The sequence below is a fragment of the Misgurnus anguillicaudatus genome, chromosome 2 (genome assembly GCF_027580225.2).
Source record: "Misgurnus anguillicaudatus chromosome 2, ASM2758022v2, whole genome shotgun sequence".
Classification (NCBI taxonomy): domain Eukaryota; kingdom Metazoa; phylum Chordata; class Actinopteri; order Cypriniformes; family Cobitidae; genus Misgurnus; species Misgurnus anguillicaudatus.
Window position 1 is genome coordinate 42969640 of NC_073338.2, and position 20243 is coordinate 42989882.

The 20243-nt window shown below is 38.7% G+C and overlaps 1 protein-coding gene across 1 annotated transcript; it reads right to left on the minus strand.

The window, feature by feature from the left end:
• Positions 1-49: 49 nt before the first annotated feature.
• Positions 50-4027, minus strand: LOC129443061 (E3 ubiquitin/ISG15 ligase TRIM25). Its single transcript, XM_073855997.1, has 6 exons — positions 3326-4027; positions 2888-2983; positions 2445-2678; positions 2195-2342; positions 2053-2091; positions 50-1542 (listed from the first exon to the last, which is right to left on the minus strand). Exons 1-6 carry the CDS (start codon positions 3905-3907, stop codon positions 1016-1018), a joined length of 1626 nt encoding a protein of 541 aa, XP_073712098.1. The 5' UTR covers positions 3908-4027; the 3' UTR covers positions 50-1015.
• Between the last annotated feature and the right edge of the window lie 16216 nt (positions 4028-20243).

Consider the following 20243-nt stretch of genomic DNA (forward strand, 5'->3'; position numbering starts at 1 on the left):
AAACAAGAGCTATTGTAAGAGTATAAGCTAAAAAGTATTAATTTATGTTCATGTTTATTATTTCCGTCATTTGCATCTTTCTTTACAGTCATCTGTTTATTTATTCTATTGTCGATTACACTTTTTATATTTTGTTTTTTTGTTCATTTGTACATTGCTTTGCACTATTCCTATTTTCCACTGTTTTATTTGCAGAGCTTTGGCAATATACAAATGTTTGTCATGCCATTGCAGCTTGATGCAAACCCTGGCTGCATCCGAAATAGCTCCCTATACCCTTAAACAGTGCACTATTTGAGAAAACATTTTTTTTTGTGCACAATGCACCACACCAATGAGGGTACAACCGATGCACACTCACAGCTAGGCACTACTCGCCCACCGAGGTTCACGTCAAATTAATTCTCACAACTGGGTGGAAGATGGTGCCTCGCCACTCACTCGTTTTTATTCACTCCTGCAAATGAACTATATTAGTGGACTAAGGTAACGAATAGTGAATGAGCGTATAGGGAGCTATTTCAGACACAGCCCCTTTGAGAGATTTAATGAGATGTTGATTTATATATCTCAAGCATGTCTTTAGCATTCTATTCAATGTAGTGTAAATAAAAAAATAGTAAATATTTTGGTGCTTTATCTTTGCCCATGTTTTTATACCCACACAAGCATACACATGAGAACAGAGAAACTCTTATCTCATACTTGATAAAAGAAAACAATACACGATGAAGTGACATTATGAATATTATTATTCTGTAAATATTAAACGATCTGTGTTTTAATGATTCACATGCATTTCACTCGTACACTACAATCAATAGTTATCTATAATAGGAAGAACTCAATTTTCTCTTAACTCAAAGACTTGTAGCAGCTATTGATGCATAGATGGTAAAGTGATGCAGTCAATTCATAAGAGGGGATTATTACAACACCACTCTAATAAAATCATTTATCAGGGGTCTGAAACCTGCATTTTACAATGCAGTTTGTATAATCTCTGTATAATACATTATGCTTTATCACACAGTTTTACCGTTGATCCTTTATTAATTTCAAACCCAGGATAGAGAGGTTTAGTGAATGTGGTGTTGACTCTGTGGATGAGGGTCATTGTGTCAGAGACGCTGTAGAAGGACAGAGATCCTGCACTGTGATCCACATAAACTCCTATTCTAGAAGATCTGGACACTACTGGGAGATTAGTCTTATTGCTATTGTGCCAGAATGAACAACTGGACTCAGAGCAGCACAAACACCAGGACTGATCATTACACCCAAATCTACAATCATCACTGTCTCCCTCCCTGTAGATGCTCTTATATGACACTGATATATCCACTTCACCACTCCACTCAACCTCCCAGTAACAGCGTCCACTCACACTCTCTCTACACAACACCTGATCCCAATGATCAAATCTGTCTGGATGATCAGGACACGGCTGGACTCTTTCAGTTTTAGTAATCACTCTGTTCCCACTGGAGAGACATAGATTTTTATGTGCTGTGTTTGGATCCAGAGTAAACCGGAGATAATCTGATGGAGACAAATTAGATAACCTGTATGTCAATTAAAATTTCATTAATTGAAATAAAACTTATTTTGAAATAAAACATTTTTTGTTTGATTGTCTGTGTGTATTTGACTGTCCATAAAAAATGGTAAATTTTTTATGGACAGTCAAATACACACAGACAATCAAACACTTGTTGTAATAAATATGCAGAATTTGTGTCAAATCAACATGTTTTATGTTACTTAACATAAAACTTTAAAAAATCAAGTTAAACAATTTTAACTTGATTTAATAAGTCTACTTTTTACAAGCCAAAACATAAAATAGTAGGTTAAATTGACTTGCTAAACCAAGTTGTTTTAACTTCATGCTGCATTTTTTTTACAGTGCATGAACTGTGCTGCTAATACAACACAACCAAATACTAAAAAAAGCTACAAATTCCAATAACACAAACAAACTTATATATGCACTGCAAGTAGCACAGTTGATAACAGACATTTCAATGAAACGTCATTGTTGAGACTTACATATTAGGAACTGGTCCCTGGTGTTAGGTTCAGTAGTAACTATATCAGGAAAAAAAATTCAGAGAGTGATTTTCTTTGCATTACAAAATATAATATTATTACATGATGTGTGATGACTTTCTGATATAAATGGATGCTTTACTTCTACTAAATATCTTTTCTATTTTCTCCCTGCACAAATCCTCCAGTTTCTCTTTCATTTTTTGTGCATCATCAATAGAGATGAGAGAGCTGACAGTGATGCTGAGTGAATCTGTAGATCCAGGAGGAACAGAGAGAGACTGGAAACTCTACACAAACACAAACAACACAACACAAACAAACTCAACAAACAAAATTGTCTATCTTTGTTAAACATGCTCTTATTATCTTGTTTATCAGATCTCTGTTACCTGGAGGAAGTGGATGTGATCATCTGTGTGTGAAAGCTGCTTTAGTTCAGCGTCTCTCCTCCTCAGATCATCAATCTCCTGCTCCAATCGCTTCAAGAGTCCTTCAGCTTCACTCACTGCAGCCTTTTCCTGATCTCTGATCAGCTGTGTCACCTCAGATCGCCTTTTCTCAATGGATGTGATCAGTTGAGTAAAGATCCTCTCAGTGTCGTCCACTGCTGTCTGTGCAGAGCGCTGTTAGGACACACAGAGAGAGGAGCATTAGAATCAGCAGCATTCACTCAGCTCTTACTGATACATCACACAGTCTGTTACACACAGTGAACTTCAGTCAAAGTCATCCAGCACTGAACTCCTCACTGACTGATTGGATGAGAGTCCTAACTGAGTCTGAAACAGATCTGAAACAGCAGACAGAAGTTGTTCTTCTGATCAAAACTCACCTTATGAGTCTCCACAGCATCTCTCAGCTCCTGAAGCTTCTTCTGACTCTCCTGGATTCTGTCCTGGTATTTTCTCTGTGTCTCCTTCAGTTCTTTCTGTTGGATGTGGAAATAATGATTGCAGTTTTTTGAATTGCTAAAACCCTAAACCCAGGTTTTTTTAACCAAATTACCAGTTGCCAAAACACATCATTCAGTCTTTTGGCAAAACTTTAAACAAGTATAGATTCTGTAGCTAGACACTAATTGCAAAACTCATGCACTTCTTTTACAAAATTGTAAATGCAAACTTTAAAATGGTTAACACAAGCTGCAAACTACAACACATTTATCAGCGATTACGCAGAGGGTTTATAGTGATCAGCTATAGTTCCGTCATTAATGTTTATTATAGAGAAGAACTGCTTACATAAACCTGTCAGTGTTTTCAGCTCTCACCTGTTTCTCAGTCCTCTCTGCTGCAGCTGATACAGTCTTATGTTCATTGTGTTCATCCACCATACACAGATAACATATACAAAGCTGATCAGTACGACAGTATATCTCAAGCATTTTGTCATGTTGTGGGCAGATCATCTCCTGAAGTCGTTCAGTGGCGTCAATCAGGTTGTGCTTCTTGCCTTTGAATAAATTCTCATGTTGTTCAAGATGATTTTGACAGTAAGAGTTCAGACACACCAGACAGGACTTGACAGCTTTGTGTTTTCTCTCAGTACAGACGTCACACTCCACATCTCCAGGTTCAGCATAACAGTGATCAGGACGAGCAGCTTGTAGTTTAGTCTTCTTCAGTATCTCCACCACTTCAGCCAGCATGGTGTTTTTACCTAAAACAGGTCTTGTATTGAAGGTCTGTCTGCATTGAGGGCAGCTGTAGTCTCTCTTTTGATCCCAGTAGTCTGTAATACAGCTCATACAGTAACTGTGTCCACAGTTAATGGCCACTGGATCCTTCAGTAGATCCAGACAGATTGAACAGATGAACTGATCTTGAACCACTGAAATACTGGCTTCTGCCATTTTCACTGCATACAAACACACGCAGCAGTTTCCTCTAGAATAGAAATGATCGAACAGAAATAAACTGACCAATACTAGTAAACTCTCACACCCTGACTAAGCAGGAAGTAAAGATTAGTTTCGTTTTCAGTGAACTGAAGGTAGGCGTGACTAAAAGAGGGCAAACAAAAGAATTGTGAGAGAGGGACTTTTTTTCATTTTAAACAAAGCTACTTAAAATTACAAATAAATCGATTGTAAAGACAAATACAATAAAATTTTAATGTGTGTTTGTATTTGTGGTTTAGTTTTTAAAAAACTAAGCACAGAGGAAAATCAGCAGAAATTATTTATTGTCATTATAAGAGAACAATTATGCAAAACCAGTTGTTTTAACCTGGTTGTTCATTTCTCCTTATTATATAATACATATATGCTCTTCATCTGAGGGGTTGGTTATATTTTTTGTGATAAGAATACTGACCGACACATATTGGCTTGAACATTGGGGGGAATGTACTGTATCTGTATATATTTTAACTTTATGCTAGGATGCATTTCATTAAGTGCAGTTCTGATTTTACCACAGGGATCATCCCCATAAACTCACTGTTAAGTTACATCTTGGTCTGAACTCATTCAGATCTGCAGCAGTCTAGAAGGGCTCACGTAAATAATGTGTGCGGTGTAGCCTACCATATGTGTGTGTTCATTCAGTTTGTGTGCGTGTGTAAAAGAGCAATAACACTATTACAGACACATTCAAAATGCCAATATTATGTGTTAGGATGATCATTATAAGTAATTTATGGTTTTAGAAGACTTGAACAATAGCACAAGTCAATCAGACTACGTTTTTACAAGTAACGTTAAACTTAATTTTACTGCAATTTGACCAGGAGAAGCAAACATTATGGTACGATTGATGTCAGGTTTAATTATTGGAAAGACATATTCTGTTTTAGCATGTGATTTTAGAGATATCTGTCTTTCCTCATTCAAGTAGATACTTTAGTCTTGCCTGACTGAAATAATGAGATAGGTGTAACTGCAGAAGTGCAGAACCATATGCATGACAGTATGAGCCTGTGTACTGTCTCTAAGAATTTGGGGACTGTGAAGCTTGCGGTAGTGCGCTCTTTGGAATACAGTGGAGTCGCACAGTTTTCTTTATTTCATCCGTGATATTTAAGATCATATATTGTTTGTATATTTTTTTATGTTTGATTTAAAATTTAAATGATGAACAAGATCAAAGAAAGATATTTAATCAGAAAACAGATTGTTTTGTCGGACGGACACAAAGCGAGTGGATTGTTTTGTCGGACACGGAGTGAGTGAAACCAAAACTGAAACTAAAGGCGCACACACACATACTATGTTTTAACACGGTTGAACAGCGCAGTGTTAATATATTTTACTGGAAACAACAATCGCGGATCGTTCTCTTCCATGAAAGCCGATGTAAACATCTGAGAATATATTAACATTTCTCAGATTTATTACTTTTGTGGATTACAAATGCATGTTGATGTCATACTGGGATTGCTTGGCAAAGATAATTTACAAACATGAGACCGGATGGACTTGTGACTCACACATAATTTTCAAACAAAGGTATGTTGTCCCGTTTTGATTTTTTTATATTTATTCTATCCGCACTGTCGGCCATGGTGAAGTTTAATGATTCATTGTGCCGCCCACCATGGTCCTGGGATGTTAGATCAGAAATTTCTTGTCAGCAAATGTTAATTTTTCACAAAATTTCAGTAATTGTTAATGCGTTACTTGATTTAAAAAATACTTAAGTTACATGCTCGTTACCGCTAAAAGTAGTGGAATTACAGTAATGCGTTACAAAATGAATGCATCGCCAAAAATAAATAAAACACAGCTATTCAGAATCAAAAACTAAAACTAACCATTTTATAAAATCCTTTATTGCATCGATTATCCCATTAATATTTTCTGTAGTGGAGCAATTGAAAACAGTAGCATTTACAGTGCTGTTCTGATCTTTTATCAGCAGTCTTGGAACGCTATCCCAGCTAACAGAGAAAAGTTCTAAGAACATTCCCTGAAAGTTTCCAATGTTCCCAAAAATGTTCTGCCAACATGAAAAGTGTCCAGTTTTTTAAATGTTCTAAGAATGTTTCCTGAGTGTCTGTGACTGCGTGTTAGAGAAATTTTACATTCTACCATTTTCAAACGTTATGACAATGTTATGTTTTAATGTTTTCTATATTTACTTTTTTGCTTGTTATGTAAATGAGAGAGAAATTACAGTTATAAGTGCAGTTCTGTGGTGGTTGGTACATAATGGTAAAGATCATCATCCAATTAATTGATTTACTCACTCATCAAAAGTTTACTTTTCTGTCAAAAACAGATCCAGGTGTAATGCACAGAAGACAGCGGAGACAGGGGGATGTTCTTTGTCGAAAGCCATACCTTGTACCCAACCTTGATGGCTGGTGTCGGAGCACGACGAACATCTGCATGGCATTGCTGGCACCTGACAGCCCTTTGCAGGTGGTGGTGAGTTGAGTCCCAGACCCTCTCACTCTCCTGAAATCAGTGTTGAACTGAAGAGACTTCTGTTGGTTCCTCCATCCAGGGGAATATCCCTGCAGAAAAAACCAGCATACCAGCAAGACCAGCATATGTGTTTTGGTGCTGGTTTGCTAGTGAACACCAGCTAAACCAGCATCAGCACCAGCATTAGCACCAGCAACAAACCAGCATTAGCACCAGCTAAACCAGCATTAGCACCAGCATCCCATGCTGGTCATACCAGCATATGTTGTGTTTTGGTGCTGGTATGCTGTGACCACCAGCTAAACCAGCATAGACCAGCATAATTCCCATGCTGGTTTGATGCTGATTTTTCAGCAGGGATGGGCGGCTAAATTTTTCGGCCAGTTTGTAATAGCATCAACCTTACCCTCATCCATGCTTACACCCTTTTCAGAGACATTATATGCCAGGAATTGGTTTGATGGAACTCACATTTTTCAGCTTTCAGGAAAAGAGTGTACTGACGTGGCCACTACAGAACTTCTTTGACATGTCGAGTATGCTGAGCAGGGTTACTAGAATAGATCAGAATATCATCAATGTAGTATGAGTCTTGTATCCGAATGGTTGGCGCACTGCTGGGTATATGATTGGAGTATTTTTGTGTTTCTTCTATTGGTTTTAAATTAATGTCAGTTTTCTTTGATTAAGGGTAAATGGAGAACATTATTGCATTAAGCCTTTATTCTTAATGAAAGCTTTGGTGATATTGCTGCTGTTTTGCTCATGGATATAAATGCTTTGTGAGTGTGTGCGGTCTATGGGTATCCGCGCCATTTAAAGTTTGTCTACCTCCAAGTGTTGTGGCGAGTTACACGGCTGGGCTTTTCTTATTGGCGTTGGCCTCCTTTTGTGTTATGTTTGTGTTTGTTTGATTTCCATTTATATTATAGTTTTTTGCATTATTCATATAATTGATTGATTGTGTTATTGTTTGATTTATTTTGTAATTCTTTTCTTTGTTATAATTTGTGTATTGAGAGCTGTCTTGATGGTGTTTCAGTGTTACGCAGGCATTGGTTCATTGTTGAGTTGTGTTGTCTGGGGTTAAAATGTCAACTGCTGATTCTACAAAAATCGCTGCAAAAGACGCATTCCAACAGGTTTTATCATAGTTTTTGTCAAACTCCATTGACTTGTATTAGATGTGCTGTGAGGTACGATATTACTCCGCGCCTGGAATCTTGTTTGTATTCTTGCAATTGGCAAAGGTGGATTATCGCCACCAACTGGGCTGGAGTGTCTATTATTCAAGCTCTCAACGGAAGAATATACGGGTGTGAGGCATTTGGAAAAATAGTTTACAACGAATAATAAAACACCTGTTGGAAAGCATCTTTTGAACCGGTTTTTGTGTGAGCATATAAGTGAACATGACCACTTGGTGAGTTTCACATCTTTGTAAACGAAAAGTTTGGTGCATTTTGGGAAGGATTGTTCCAGTGCACCTATACAGCCATTGTGGAGGTGGGAGTTGAAACAACACACCCAAAAATTCTCGGGGCAGCCGCATATGTCGAAATTTCAGTCAAAACCGTTCTATTTCATCATAAACAATCTGAAAACAGGGCTTTAGGGGTCACAAAAGCTGTTTTCCACTCATCTCCTTTGCAGATCCGTATCAGGTTGTATGCACTGCGTAAACCGAGCTTCGTAAATACCTTTGTGCCTCGTAGCTGTTTAAGCACCTATGGAATTTGAGGAACGGGTAGCAAAACTTTTTTGTGATCTGATTCAGCGCTCTATGCAGGGGCGTAGACCACCATCTTTCTTTGCAAAGAAGAAGAAGGGAGATGCAGCAGGGGAAGTGGATGGGCGTATGTGTCTTTCCTCCAGCGCTTCTTGGATGTATTTCTCCATGGCCTCCTGTTCCGGAATTGTCAGTTAGTAAATCTTTCCTTTAGGCACTGGTTCACCCGGCAGGAGGTCAATCACACAGTCCCATGGCCGATGAGGTGGTAATTTGTAGTAATATCTCACACCCAGAATACACATGAAGACGGATAGGTTTTGTTTTTTATTAAACTTAAGATGGACAGAAAAAAGTATACGCTAAACAGTATTATTTAATTTTATAGTAATATTTTTACAGTTTTTATCATTTGCATCTTTGATAGCTTTCTTTAAAGTGCCAGTCAGGTCCAATTTTTAAGCCTCCTAATATTGTTAAGGAGTCATCAACAACAAGTTTAAATAAATGCAAGGTCAAAAACACTGTAATTTTCTCAAAATATACATTTAATATTACACCATTTCTCAGAGATCCCCAAAAGATTTGTGCGAAGCGGTTCAAAGATTCAGTCTGCCTAAACTTCCGCATTTTTCGACTGGAAATACGTCAACAAAGTGTATGACAACTTCCTGTTATCGTAGCGGCAGATACGAAAAATAGCAGAGTCAAAGAGTCGCAGTTTCTGTAGTGTTCAAGGCTGTTCGTCTTCCAACCAGAAACACCCCTACCTTTATAGTAGTTTATAATAGTATATAATAGTAATAGTAAGTGAAGAAAGTGCCGCAGCAAGAGGAGTGAACATGCAAGAACGGGAAACTTTTGCCAACCGGCATTCTGTCTACAACCCCAAAACAGAAAAAGTTGGGACACTGTAGAAATTGTGAGTAAAAAAAGGAATGGAATAATTTACTAATCTCATAAACTTATATTTTATTCACAGTAGAATATAGATAACATATCAAATGTTGAAAGTAAGATATTTTGAAATGTCATGCCAAATATTGGCTCATTTTGGATTTCATGAGAGCCACACATCCCAAAAAAAGCCGGGACAGGTAGCAACAAGAGGCCAGAAAACTTCAATGTACACACAAGGAACAGTTTAAAGACCAATTTGCAACTTATTAGGTCAATTGGCAACATGATTGGGTATAAAAAGAGCCTCTCAGAGTGGCAGTGTCTCTCAGAAGTCAAGATGGGCAGAGAATCACCAATTCCCCCAATGCTGTGGCGAAAAATAGTTTTCTGAGCTTCTCAGAGAAAAATTGCAATGAGATTGAAGTTATCATCATATACAGTGCATAATATCATCCAAAGATTCAGAGAATCTGGAACAATCTCTGTGCGTAAGGGTCAAGACCAGAAAACCATATCGGATGCCCATGATCTTCGGGCCCTTAGACGGCATTGCATCACATACAGGAATGCTACTGTAATGGAAATCACAACATGGGCTCTGGAATACTTCCTGAAAACATTGACAGTGAACACAATTCACCGTGTCATTCGCTGTTGCCACCTAAAACTCTGTAGGTCAAAAAAGAAGCCATATCTAAACATGATCCAGAAGCACAGGTGTTTTTCCTGGGCAAGGCTCATTTAAAATGGACTTTGGCAAAGTGAAAAACAGTTCTGTGGTCCAACGAATAAAAATTTTAAGTTCTTTTTGAAAAACTGGGATGCCATTTCATCCGGACTAAAGAGGACAAGGACAACCCAAGTTGTTATTAGCGCTCTTTTCAGAAGCCTGCATCTCTGATGGTATGAGGTTGCATGAGTGCGTGTGGCATGAGCAGCTTACACATCTGGAAAGGCACCATCAATGCTGAAAGGTTTATCCAAGTTCTAGATACATATGATCCCATTCAGACGTCGTCTCTTTCAGGGAAGACCTTGCATTTTCCAACATGACAATGCCAGACCACATACTGCAGCAATTACAACATCAAGACTGCGTAAAAGAAGGATCTGAGTACTGAAATGGCCAGCCTGCAGTCCAGATCTTTCACCCAAAGAAAAGATTTGGTGCATCATAAAGCGGAAGATGCGACAAAGAAGACCTAAGACAGTTGAGCAACTAGAAGTCTGTATTTGACAAGAATAGGACAACATTCCAATTCCTAAACATTGGTCCTCCTCCAGCTGTTCCTTATATGCACATTTAACTTTTCTGGCCTCTTATTGCTACCTGTCCCAACTTTTTTTGGAATGTGTAGCTCTCATGAAATCCAAAACGAGCCAATATTTGGCATGACATTTCAAAATGTCTCACTTTCAACATTTGATATGTTATCTATATTCTACTGTGAATAAAATATAAGTATATGAGATTTGTAAATTATTCCATTCCTTTTTTACTCACAATTTCTACTGTGTCCCAACTTTTTCTGTTTTGGGGTTGTATATTAAAACCTCCAGTTTGTGAGGCTCCTCGCTCTCTCTCATTGACCTGAAGCATCTACCTCTCACTACTACCTGTCCCTGTAGTATATTTGTTACTTAAACTGCATGTAACAAGAAAACATTGCATGTTATCTCATATAGAATTACACAACTTTGCAGCAGACTGCTAGTAACATTTACCTAGTACAGCAGCTACACCGAATTACTGGTTGTTATGTTAACCTCATGTCATCTCACTTAAACATAACTTACACACGACATATTCACTGCGATGTGTTAAATCTTATATTACAAATTCACAACCCCTAGATTTACAATTAACGTAAACGGAGTTATAGCCGGTTTTGTAGCTAAAGCTTAACTTGATAATTGTGGATAAACTCCGCGTGGAAGAATTTATATCCCTAATCCAGTTTGTTCCCTTTAGTGGACGAATGTAGTATACCCACACTCTTCACCACATCGGCGCTGGTGAACATCGGTAGACAAGTTAGGAAATTCGGAAACACTCTAGCTGCCATTTCTCCACCAACAACAAAGCTTATACCGGAATTGCGTTTACGCGTTGTTGACGTATTTCCGGTTTTTGCGTAAATGGTCTACTGACAGTCTCCGCCTAGTCCAACAATAGTGTAACATGAATTGACCTAGTGCTAACGTAACTTACTGACAAGACATTAAGAGTTTGAAAACTGACATCAGTACACATCATCCATCATTAATCCAAGTAAAAAAAAAAAAACGACAGACACAGTTTCACCCTCATGTACGCAAGTATGTAAGCTAATCGGGCCACAGCTAAACAGCAGGTTGTGGTTAGGAGATATAAAGTTGCTACTGAACCTTACTATTGTGTCAATGTTGACAAACTTTGGCTGGATGTTTATGACTGGCTTCACCAAAAAATACCTCATCTGGAAAGATTTTCCTCACAGGACATCATATATGGACTCATTTTGGACAATAAGATTCATGAATACTTGATTAATAATTTACTCATGCTGGTAAAATTCTATATACACAAATCTAAATATATGAACGTTAAACCTACATTTCAGGCATTTCACAATGATTTTGTTTTCTTTACCAAAGCCCTTGCTATTATGCAGAATAAAAATGGCACTAAACTTTTCTCCATTATTAAGGAATAGGATTTAGATCAAAAGCCCTAGCTCTTTATTTTGATGTTGTTTATTTATTAGTTGTATTGTTTTTGTTTTGTTCTATTTTGATTTCCTTTTACTTGAAGTATGCGCCTGTTCCCTACAATGTAATGTGAAGGTATATTGTATATTGAACTTTGGTGCCTTGTTGTTTGTACATGTATATTTTGAATAATAATTTAAAAAAATACATACATGCAAAAAAAAAAAAAAAAGTTGCTACTGAACCATCTTTCATGGCCAAACGTTTAGCAAATCCCACCTGATTTGCCACTGATTTAGCGACTGGTAGTGACAAACAACACAAACCTGCCTTTACATCTTTAAGTGTCTTCTTGACATGATGTTAACACGATAACTAGTGGAAGTGTCTGAGGGGCAGGTCAGGGTTTTTCTTGCGGGCAAGACTCTAGGCAGAGATTATACAAAGTATTGCCTTCATACATAAACAGACAACAGGTGGAAGATTCAAAAATATTTTGAGTCACTTTAGCAATTCAGAGTCGACTCCCTACTTTAGAAGCCAAAAGCTTTATTAATCGCGCACTTTTTTGTCTAACTACTTTGCACATCGTTTACATTGATGGACAGCTACATGAAACACTGTAATACAGGTAATTTCGATATTGGATCTGTCTGGCGCTTTAAGGTCATATGTTTATTTGTTCTATTGTCGATTACACTTATATTTGTGTTTTGGTTTATTTGTTCATTACTTTGCACTATTCCTATGTTCTACTGTTTTATTTGTATGCAGAGCCAAATGCTTTGGCAATATAAATGTACAATTGTTTGTCATGCCAGTGCAGCTTGATGCAAACCCTGGCTGTGGCCGAAATAGCTTCCTATACCCTTACATAGTGCACTTGATTTTTTTTTTTTGGTGTCCGAAATTACATCAAAATTACAAATTGCACTCATTCAACCCCGCAATGCACCGCAATGAGAGTACAACCGATGTACAACGAGGCACTGCAGCATTTCTGGTAAGCTCAGGTGTCCAAGTTCACTCACTTGTTTTTATTCACTCCTTCGAGTTAACTATATTAATGAAGGTAATAAGTGTATGAAGGCTATTTCAGACACAGCCCCTGTGAGAGATTTAATGAGATGTTGATTTATATCTCAAGCATGTCTTTAACATTCTAATTAAAGTGTGTAAATGTAAATATAAGATTTATTTGTTTATTGTTTAGTATGTTTGGTGGTTTATCTTCTCTCTTCTCTTGTTTTTATCACCCACACAAACATACACAGAGAGAACAGAGAGACTCTTGTAGGAGCCATTTTTTAATCATTTCATTTCACATAATGATTTATTCTAATAATGTTTTCCTTATTGTTCTATTTTTTGAGAACTTGTGCCCTCTACAGGTCAAAAGGACATTAAATAGGAAGGTGACAAGGTGGAGGTGTGGCTGACTGGGAGCACATAGCTTTTTGACCTTGCCACAGGAATGTTTGAATGAACTGCTGCCCCTTTGAGCCATTCTCTTTATAATTTATTTAACAGATAAAGGATCTGTATTATTTGTTTGGTTATAATAAAACCCACCTACTCTTTCACATTTACTCTTTTGGATTTTTCTTGGTTTATTGGAACAAGCAAGCGTCAAAGATTTCCCCAGTCAACATCAATGTGACAAAGAACAAACTCAAGACAAAATAGTCACTACATTAGTCAAAAAGCTAGCTTATGGATCTTGAAACCCGTGTGGATCATTTGGAATGAGTTCCGAAGCTACGCAAGGAATAAAGGAAAGGAACAAAGGAAAGCCAAAGCCGCGTGTGAAAGACGCCGAAGGTGCGGTAAGCCGCTGCTACTTTAAGTTGTTAAATCACAAGGAACAGACGATTAAGTAACCAAATATTGGAAGAATTCGTTATATCTAAATATCATTTGAATTTAGGACTGTGTTTGAATCAAGTTTATACGGATAAAGTGGCTAAACAGGAAGTTTGAAAGCGTTGCTTTATTATTATTATGCATGCGCTCCTTTGGATTTAAAACAACAATGTAAAGGAAATAATCTAATTTATGAAGATGTGAAGATAATACTAAGTGGATATTATTTGTGTTGGATTTGTGAAAACAATGGCTGACCAAACAGAAAAACCAGAGGAAACAGGGTTGCAAACAGAGGTAGAGGAGAATCTTACCGATATGGAAAATGTTTGCGGAGAAACCGCGAGTGCTTTACGTAAAGTAAGAAAGATAAAGCTTGCGCTGCTTACACGCAAAATGAACTTTGTCAAAGACATGTTAAGGAATGAGGAATCAAATGTTAAAGAAGTTAACGAACATATGGATAAATATGGAGATTTATTGAATGATTTTGAAGCTAGACATGAGGAGTATCAGAACGCTTTGAGTGAGAAAGATCGCGGAGAAGATAATCACTTCTGGTATAAACCTAAAAAAGAAATAATTAGTAAATTCCTTCAAGAAGTAGACAATTGGATATGCGCACACGGAAATGAAGATGAAGAATGTGAAATAAGTCCACATGACAGTGTTTCTGCAACGCTCTCCAAGAAAGCAGAAGATAGGGGATCAAAGACTTCTGTAGCCTCCTCTGCTTTAGGACGTGCGGCAGCTGAAAAGGCTGCGTTAGAAATTAAATTAACGGCTCTTAAAAAGAAACACGACATAGAGAATGAAGAGGCAGAATTGGCTAAAAGACAGGAAAATTTGAGGAAGCAAAAGGAAATGCTAGCCCTCAGAACTGAATTGGATGCTGCTAGTGCCAAACTCAATATATTGAGTAAGAGTAAGAGTAGTAGCAATGTCTCAGTGGGAGCGAATGAACATTTTAAAAAATCATTCAAATTACAAAAAACAAAGGAACTTATAGGAAAGGAGAGTGAAGGGAGTGAAGAGAGTGAACCAAAGGAAGAAAAAGGTTATGCCCAAGGAATTCAAGATGCAAGTGTCAGACTTAAAACTTATGCTCTTCCGCCGCAGCCCTATTTTCTTCCATCGGTGCGGCCGACCTGGCCAGATCAGTCTCACCAAATGTACTCTGTCCAAGCAACGCAGCCGCGCACATATCATACACAACCACCACAAGCAGGTATGATCTCTCATCAGTCACTGCCCTCTCAAATCAGTCAGCAAACTCAGCCTTCATCACGGCATCAGTCAAGACAACGGCCGGCAGGAAAAGCACCTATTGTTCCACTTGAACCTCTTGGAGGAGCACCACAAGATACTTCTCAGCTCTACAATATTCTGCAGAGGCAAAATGACATCACGGCGTCATTGATAAAGCAACAGGATAAATCTTTTTTGCCACGAAAGGAGATGAAGGTATTTAATAATGACCCAATTGAATACAGATCATTTATCACATCATTTGAGCACAACATTGAAAGCAAAGTTGAGCTTGCGAAGGATAAATTGTATTATTTGGAGCAATATACATCCGGTCAGTCTAGGGAGTTAGTTAAAACTTGTCTCTTCTTAAATCCCGAGAGAGGCTTTGCAAAGGCCAAAGAACTGCTCCAGGAGCATTTTGGAAATGAATACCAAATATCCAGTGCATATATTAATAAGGCTTTGTCATGGAACCCAATTAGGGCAGAAGATTCCCGAAGTCTGAAATCCTATGCCTTGTATCTCAGGGGTTGTTTAAACGCCATGAAGGAGATTGCATATATGGATGAGTTAAATCTGGCGTCCAATCTAAAATTATTGGTCAGCAAATTGCCTTACAAATTAAAAGAGAGATGGCGAGTGGAAGTTTGCCAATTTCAAGAATCAACCAAGCAAGGGCCACTTTCAAAACCTTAGTTGAATTCATTGAAAGGCAGGTTAAAATCTTGACGGATCCTGTCTTTGGTGATATACAAGATCCTGCTCAAAGAGCACATATTGTAAGGCCCAAACAGTCAATATCCGTGAAACCCAAATTCACTAACAAAAGCTTTACAGCCAACGCAACAACCGTTGATGTCAATACTTCTCTCAAACAGAGGAATAGTGCTTCAATAGTCCAACATAAGCCCTACTGTCTGTTTTGCTCAGGAGTACATCTATTAGGAAGCTGCTCTTGGTTCAAAAGGAAACGTCATACTGACAAAATATCATTTTTGAAAGAAAGAGGCATTTGCTTTGCATGTCTTGTTACAGGCCATATAAGCAAGGACTGCACCCAGCAACACTCATGCACTATTTGTGAGAGGCCACATCCTACGATACTGCACATAGGAAAAGTAGAGCAGAACAAAGGAGCTGAAACATCTATAGAAGTGGATGTGGAACCAAAAAAGGTGAACACAGGACAAGTATCTCTGGAAGCATGCAGTCATACTGGGGCCGGTGAAGAACAGTGTCTAATGTCCATTGTGCCTGTGAAGGTAAAATTAAACAAAGGTAACACAGTAATACATACCTATGCATTTCTTAACCCTGGCAGTTCTGCCACATTTTTTACAGATAAGTTAATGCACCAACTAAATGTACAAGGGAAAAGAACCAACATTCTTCTGCGCACAATGGGCCAGGAACGAACTGTGTCTACCAATGTAATCACTGGACTTGAAGTAAGTGGACTTCACAACAATGTATTCCTAACTCTGCCTGAGACATACACACAAGCAAAGATTCCTGTGTCAAAAGGTAACATACCCAACCAGAGCGCTCTGTCAAAGTGGCCTTACCTTAGAGACATTCAAATTTATACCATTGATGCAGACATTGATTTGCTGATAGGAACAAATGCACCCAAAGCCATGGAACCATGGCAGATTGTAAATAGTGAAGGAGACGGCCCATATGCTATGAGAACATTGCTTGGATGGATAGTGAATGGTCCGTTAGGAACAAAGGCTAACGGCGTCATGCCCTCTCATTCAGTCAACCGCATATCTGTACACAATCTGCATGAGATGCTGATTGCCCAGTATAACATGGATTTCAGTGAAAGGTTGTCGGAGGAGGTGAAGGAAATGTCCATTGAGGACAGGCGTTTTTTGAAAATAGCAGATGAGTCAGCCACAATTGTGAATGGACATTACAGTATCAAGTTACCTTTTAGAAAGGACAATACTATGCTTCCCAATAACCGTTGTATTGCCGAGCAACGCTTGCAGAGCCTAAAAAGGAAATTCAATAGGAACCCGTCATTCAAATTAGGATATGTCACATTCATGACTGACATGATCAGTAATGGATATGCAGAAAAAGTGCCAGAGGCACAGCCGACGAGGGAGGGAAAGGTGTGGTATTTACCCCACCATGGAGTTTATCACCCAAAGAAAGGAAAGCTAAGAATAGTTTTTGATTGTGGTGCATCTCTCTGTGGAAAATCATTGAATGCAGAACTACTCAAAGGACCCGATTTAACCAATAGCCTTATAGGTGTACTCAACAGATTTCGCCAGGAGCCAATAGGACTGATGGCGGACATCACAGCCATGTTCCATCAAGTGAAGGTCCCAGTCAGTGATTCTGACTTCCAGAGGTTTCTGTGGTGGCCAGAAGGAGATGTGTCCCAACCCCCTGTGGAATACAGGATGACTGTCCATTTGTTTGGAGCGACATCATCGCCGAGCTGTGCGAGTTATGCGCTAAGGAGAACAGCAGAGGACAACAGAAAGCACTTCAGGCTCGAGGTAATTGATACAGTTCTGCATAACTTTTATGTAGATGACCTGTTGAAGTCTGTTCCCACTGTACAGGAGGCAGTGCAACTAATTGCTGATGTCAAATCCATCTGCCAAAGAGGAGGCTTTAATCTATCAAAGTGGGCCACGAACAGTAGAGAAGTATTGTCTCTCATTCCTGTGGAGGATAGAGCCAAAGAAATTATGGATCTCAATCTGGACAAGGACAAACTTCCAACTGAAAGGGCTTTAGGTCTGCAATGGTGCATTGAAACAGATAACTTTACCTTTAATGTTCAACTAAAATCACAACCACTTACAAGAAGAGGAATGTTGTCAATGGTCTGTTCAATCTACGATCCTCTTGGCTTCCTAACCCCCTTCACATTAACAGCTAAATTCTTGTTACAGAAGCTCTGTAAGCTGAATCTAGGCTGGGATGAAGAGGCACCCCTCATCATACGTGACCAATGGTTAAAATGGACAGCTGGTTTGACTCAAATCACAAACTTCAAAGTGCAACGGTGCTTCAAGAGTAATGAATTTGGACCAATAAAGCATGCACAGTTACACCACTTTGCTGATGCAAGTGACCAAGGCTATGGGACTGTAAGCTATGTGAGGCTTGTGAATGACAACAACAAAGTTCACGTCACTTTTGTTATGGCGAAAGGGCGTGTAGCTCCTCTCAAAGGAATAACAATTCCAAGACTGGAACTTGCCGCAACAGTCCTAGCTGTAAGAATGGACAAATTACTGAGATCTAGCTTACAATTGCACTTAGACCATTCCATGTTCTGGACAGATAGTCAATCGGTACTAAAGTACATATCAAATAAACATACCAGATTCAAGACATTTGTGGCCAATCGAGTTGCAGAAATAAGAGATGCCACCAAGTTATCACAGTGGAATTACATTGATTCAAATTCCAACCCCGCAGATAATGCAACAAGAGGGCAAAGCGCAGACAAAATCCTTAACAACAAGCGATGGCTCCATGGTCCAGACATTTTATGGAAAGAGAAAACGGAACAACAAGTCCGGTGCTTCAAAAAAGAAAACAGTCCACTACCCCTGAATGACCCTGAAGTAAAAAGAATGTACACAGTGAATGCAACCTGCCTAAAGGAAGAAAACCCAACACAGAAGCTAATAACTTATTTTTCTAACTGGACAAAACTCCTTCTCGCAGTTGCATGGTACCTGAAACTCAAGGAAACTTTAAAATCACTGGTGCAAAAGAGAAAATTGAATGGGAGCAAAATACTTACAAGAAGCAGGATGAAGGACTTACCTGACTACACAGTGGGTGGACAGCAAATAAGTATTGAAGATCTGAAGAAAGCTGAAGTTGCCATTGTTCAATTTACCCAAGCACAATTCTTCCCAAATGAAATAAAAATGCTCACCTCAAAGACTCCTGAGTTAAAGAAGAAAAGTACCTTGTACAAACTGGACCCTCATGTAAAGGATGAGTTGATAAGAGTAGGAGGCAGATTGAGCAAAACAACCATAGGAGAAGAAAGAAAGTTTCCTGTCATAATACCAAAGAACTCGCATGTATCCACACTTATTTTAAGGCATGTGCACAAAACAACAGGACATGGGGGAAGAAGCCATATGTTGTCTGAACTCCGCAAAAAATATTGGATAGTAAATGCTAATTCAGCTGCCAGGAAAATTCTGACCAAATGTGTTGTGTGCAGAAGATACAGAGCCAAAGTTGGAGAACAAAAAATGTCTGATCTACCTCAGGAAAGACTTCAACCTGACTCACCCCCTTTTACTAACACCGGGGTCGACTACTTTGGTCCTTTTCAAATTAAACGTGGAAGAGCACTAGTAAAAAGGTATGGCGTGCTATTCACTTGCATGACTAGTAGAGCTGTTCATATTGAAATGGCCAGCTCCTTAGACACAAGCTCATGTATCAACGCTGTGAGGCGGTTCATTTCTAGGCGGGGACAAGTGAAACACTTACAGTCAGACAATGGAACCAACTTTGTTGGTGCAAAAAAGGAACTGCAAAAGGCTTTTGAGGCAGTAAACCAGGACAAAATACAGAAAACACTCAAAGAAAAGGGCATAAATTGGACGTTTAACCCACCAGGTGCATCCCATCACGGAGGCATATGGGAAAGGCTGATAAGATCCATCAGACAAGTTCTCTATTCTGTTCTTAAACAGCAAACCTTAGATGACGAGGGGCTCCAGACAGTCTTGTGTGAAGTTGAGGCAATTTTAAACAGTCGCCCTATAACAACAGTCTCTACCGACCCTCAAGATTTGCACCCACTTACACCAAATGATCTCCTGCTGCTCAAAAACAAACCAACTTTTCCACCCGGTGTATTTGATAAGAATGAACAGTACACTAAACGCCGCTGGAGGCAGGTTCAATACTTGGCAAACCTCTTTTGGAGACGCTGGACACTGGAATACCTGCCGCTACTCCAAGAGCGTCAAAAGTGGAACATTAAAAGAAGGAATTTTCAGTGTGGAGATGTTGTATTGGTGGTGGATCCAACTTCCCCAAGAGGTTCTTGGATACTGGGCAGAATTATAGAAGTTTTCCCTGACCAAAAAGGACTTGTACGCTCTGTGAAACTCAAGACACAGAACAGTATCTTAGAAAGGCCAATCACAAAGTTATGCTTGATGTTAGAAGGAGATGAAGACAAGATCTAAAACCTGATGACAATGGTCTAGTATTCTCTTTTTGTTTTATATCTCACATAAAAGTAAAATAATTTATTTAAGGCTCCTAGTTTGATTTAATTTAATAATTGTTTTGCTTACCAAAACAATTAGGGGCCGGTTGTGTAGGAGCCATTTTTTAATCATTTCATTTCACATAATGATTTATTCTAAT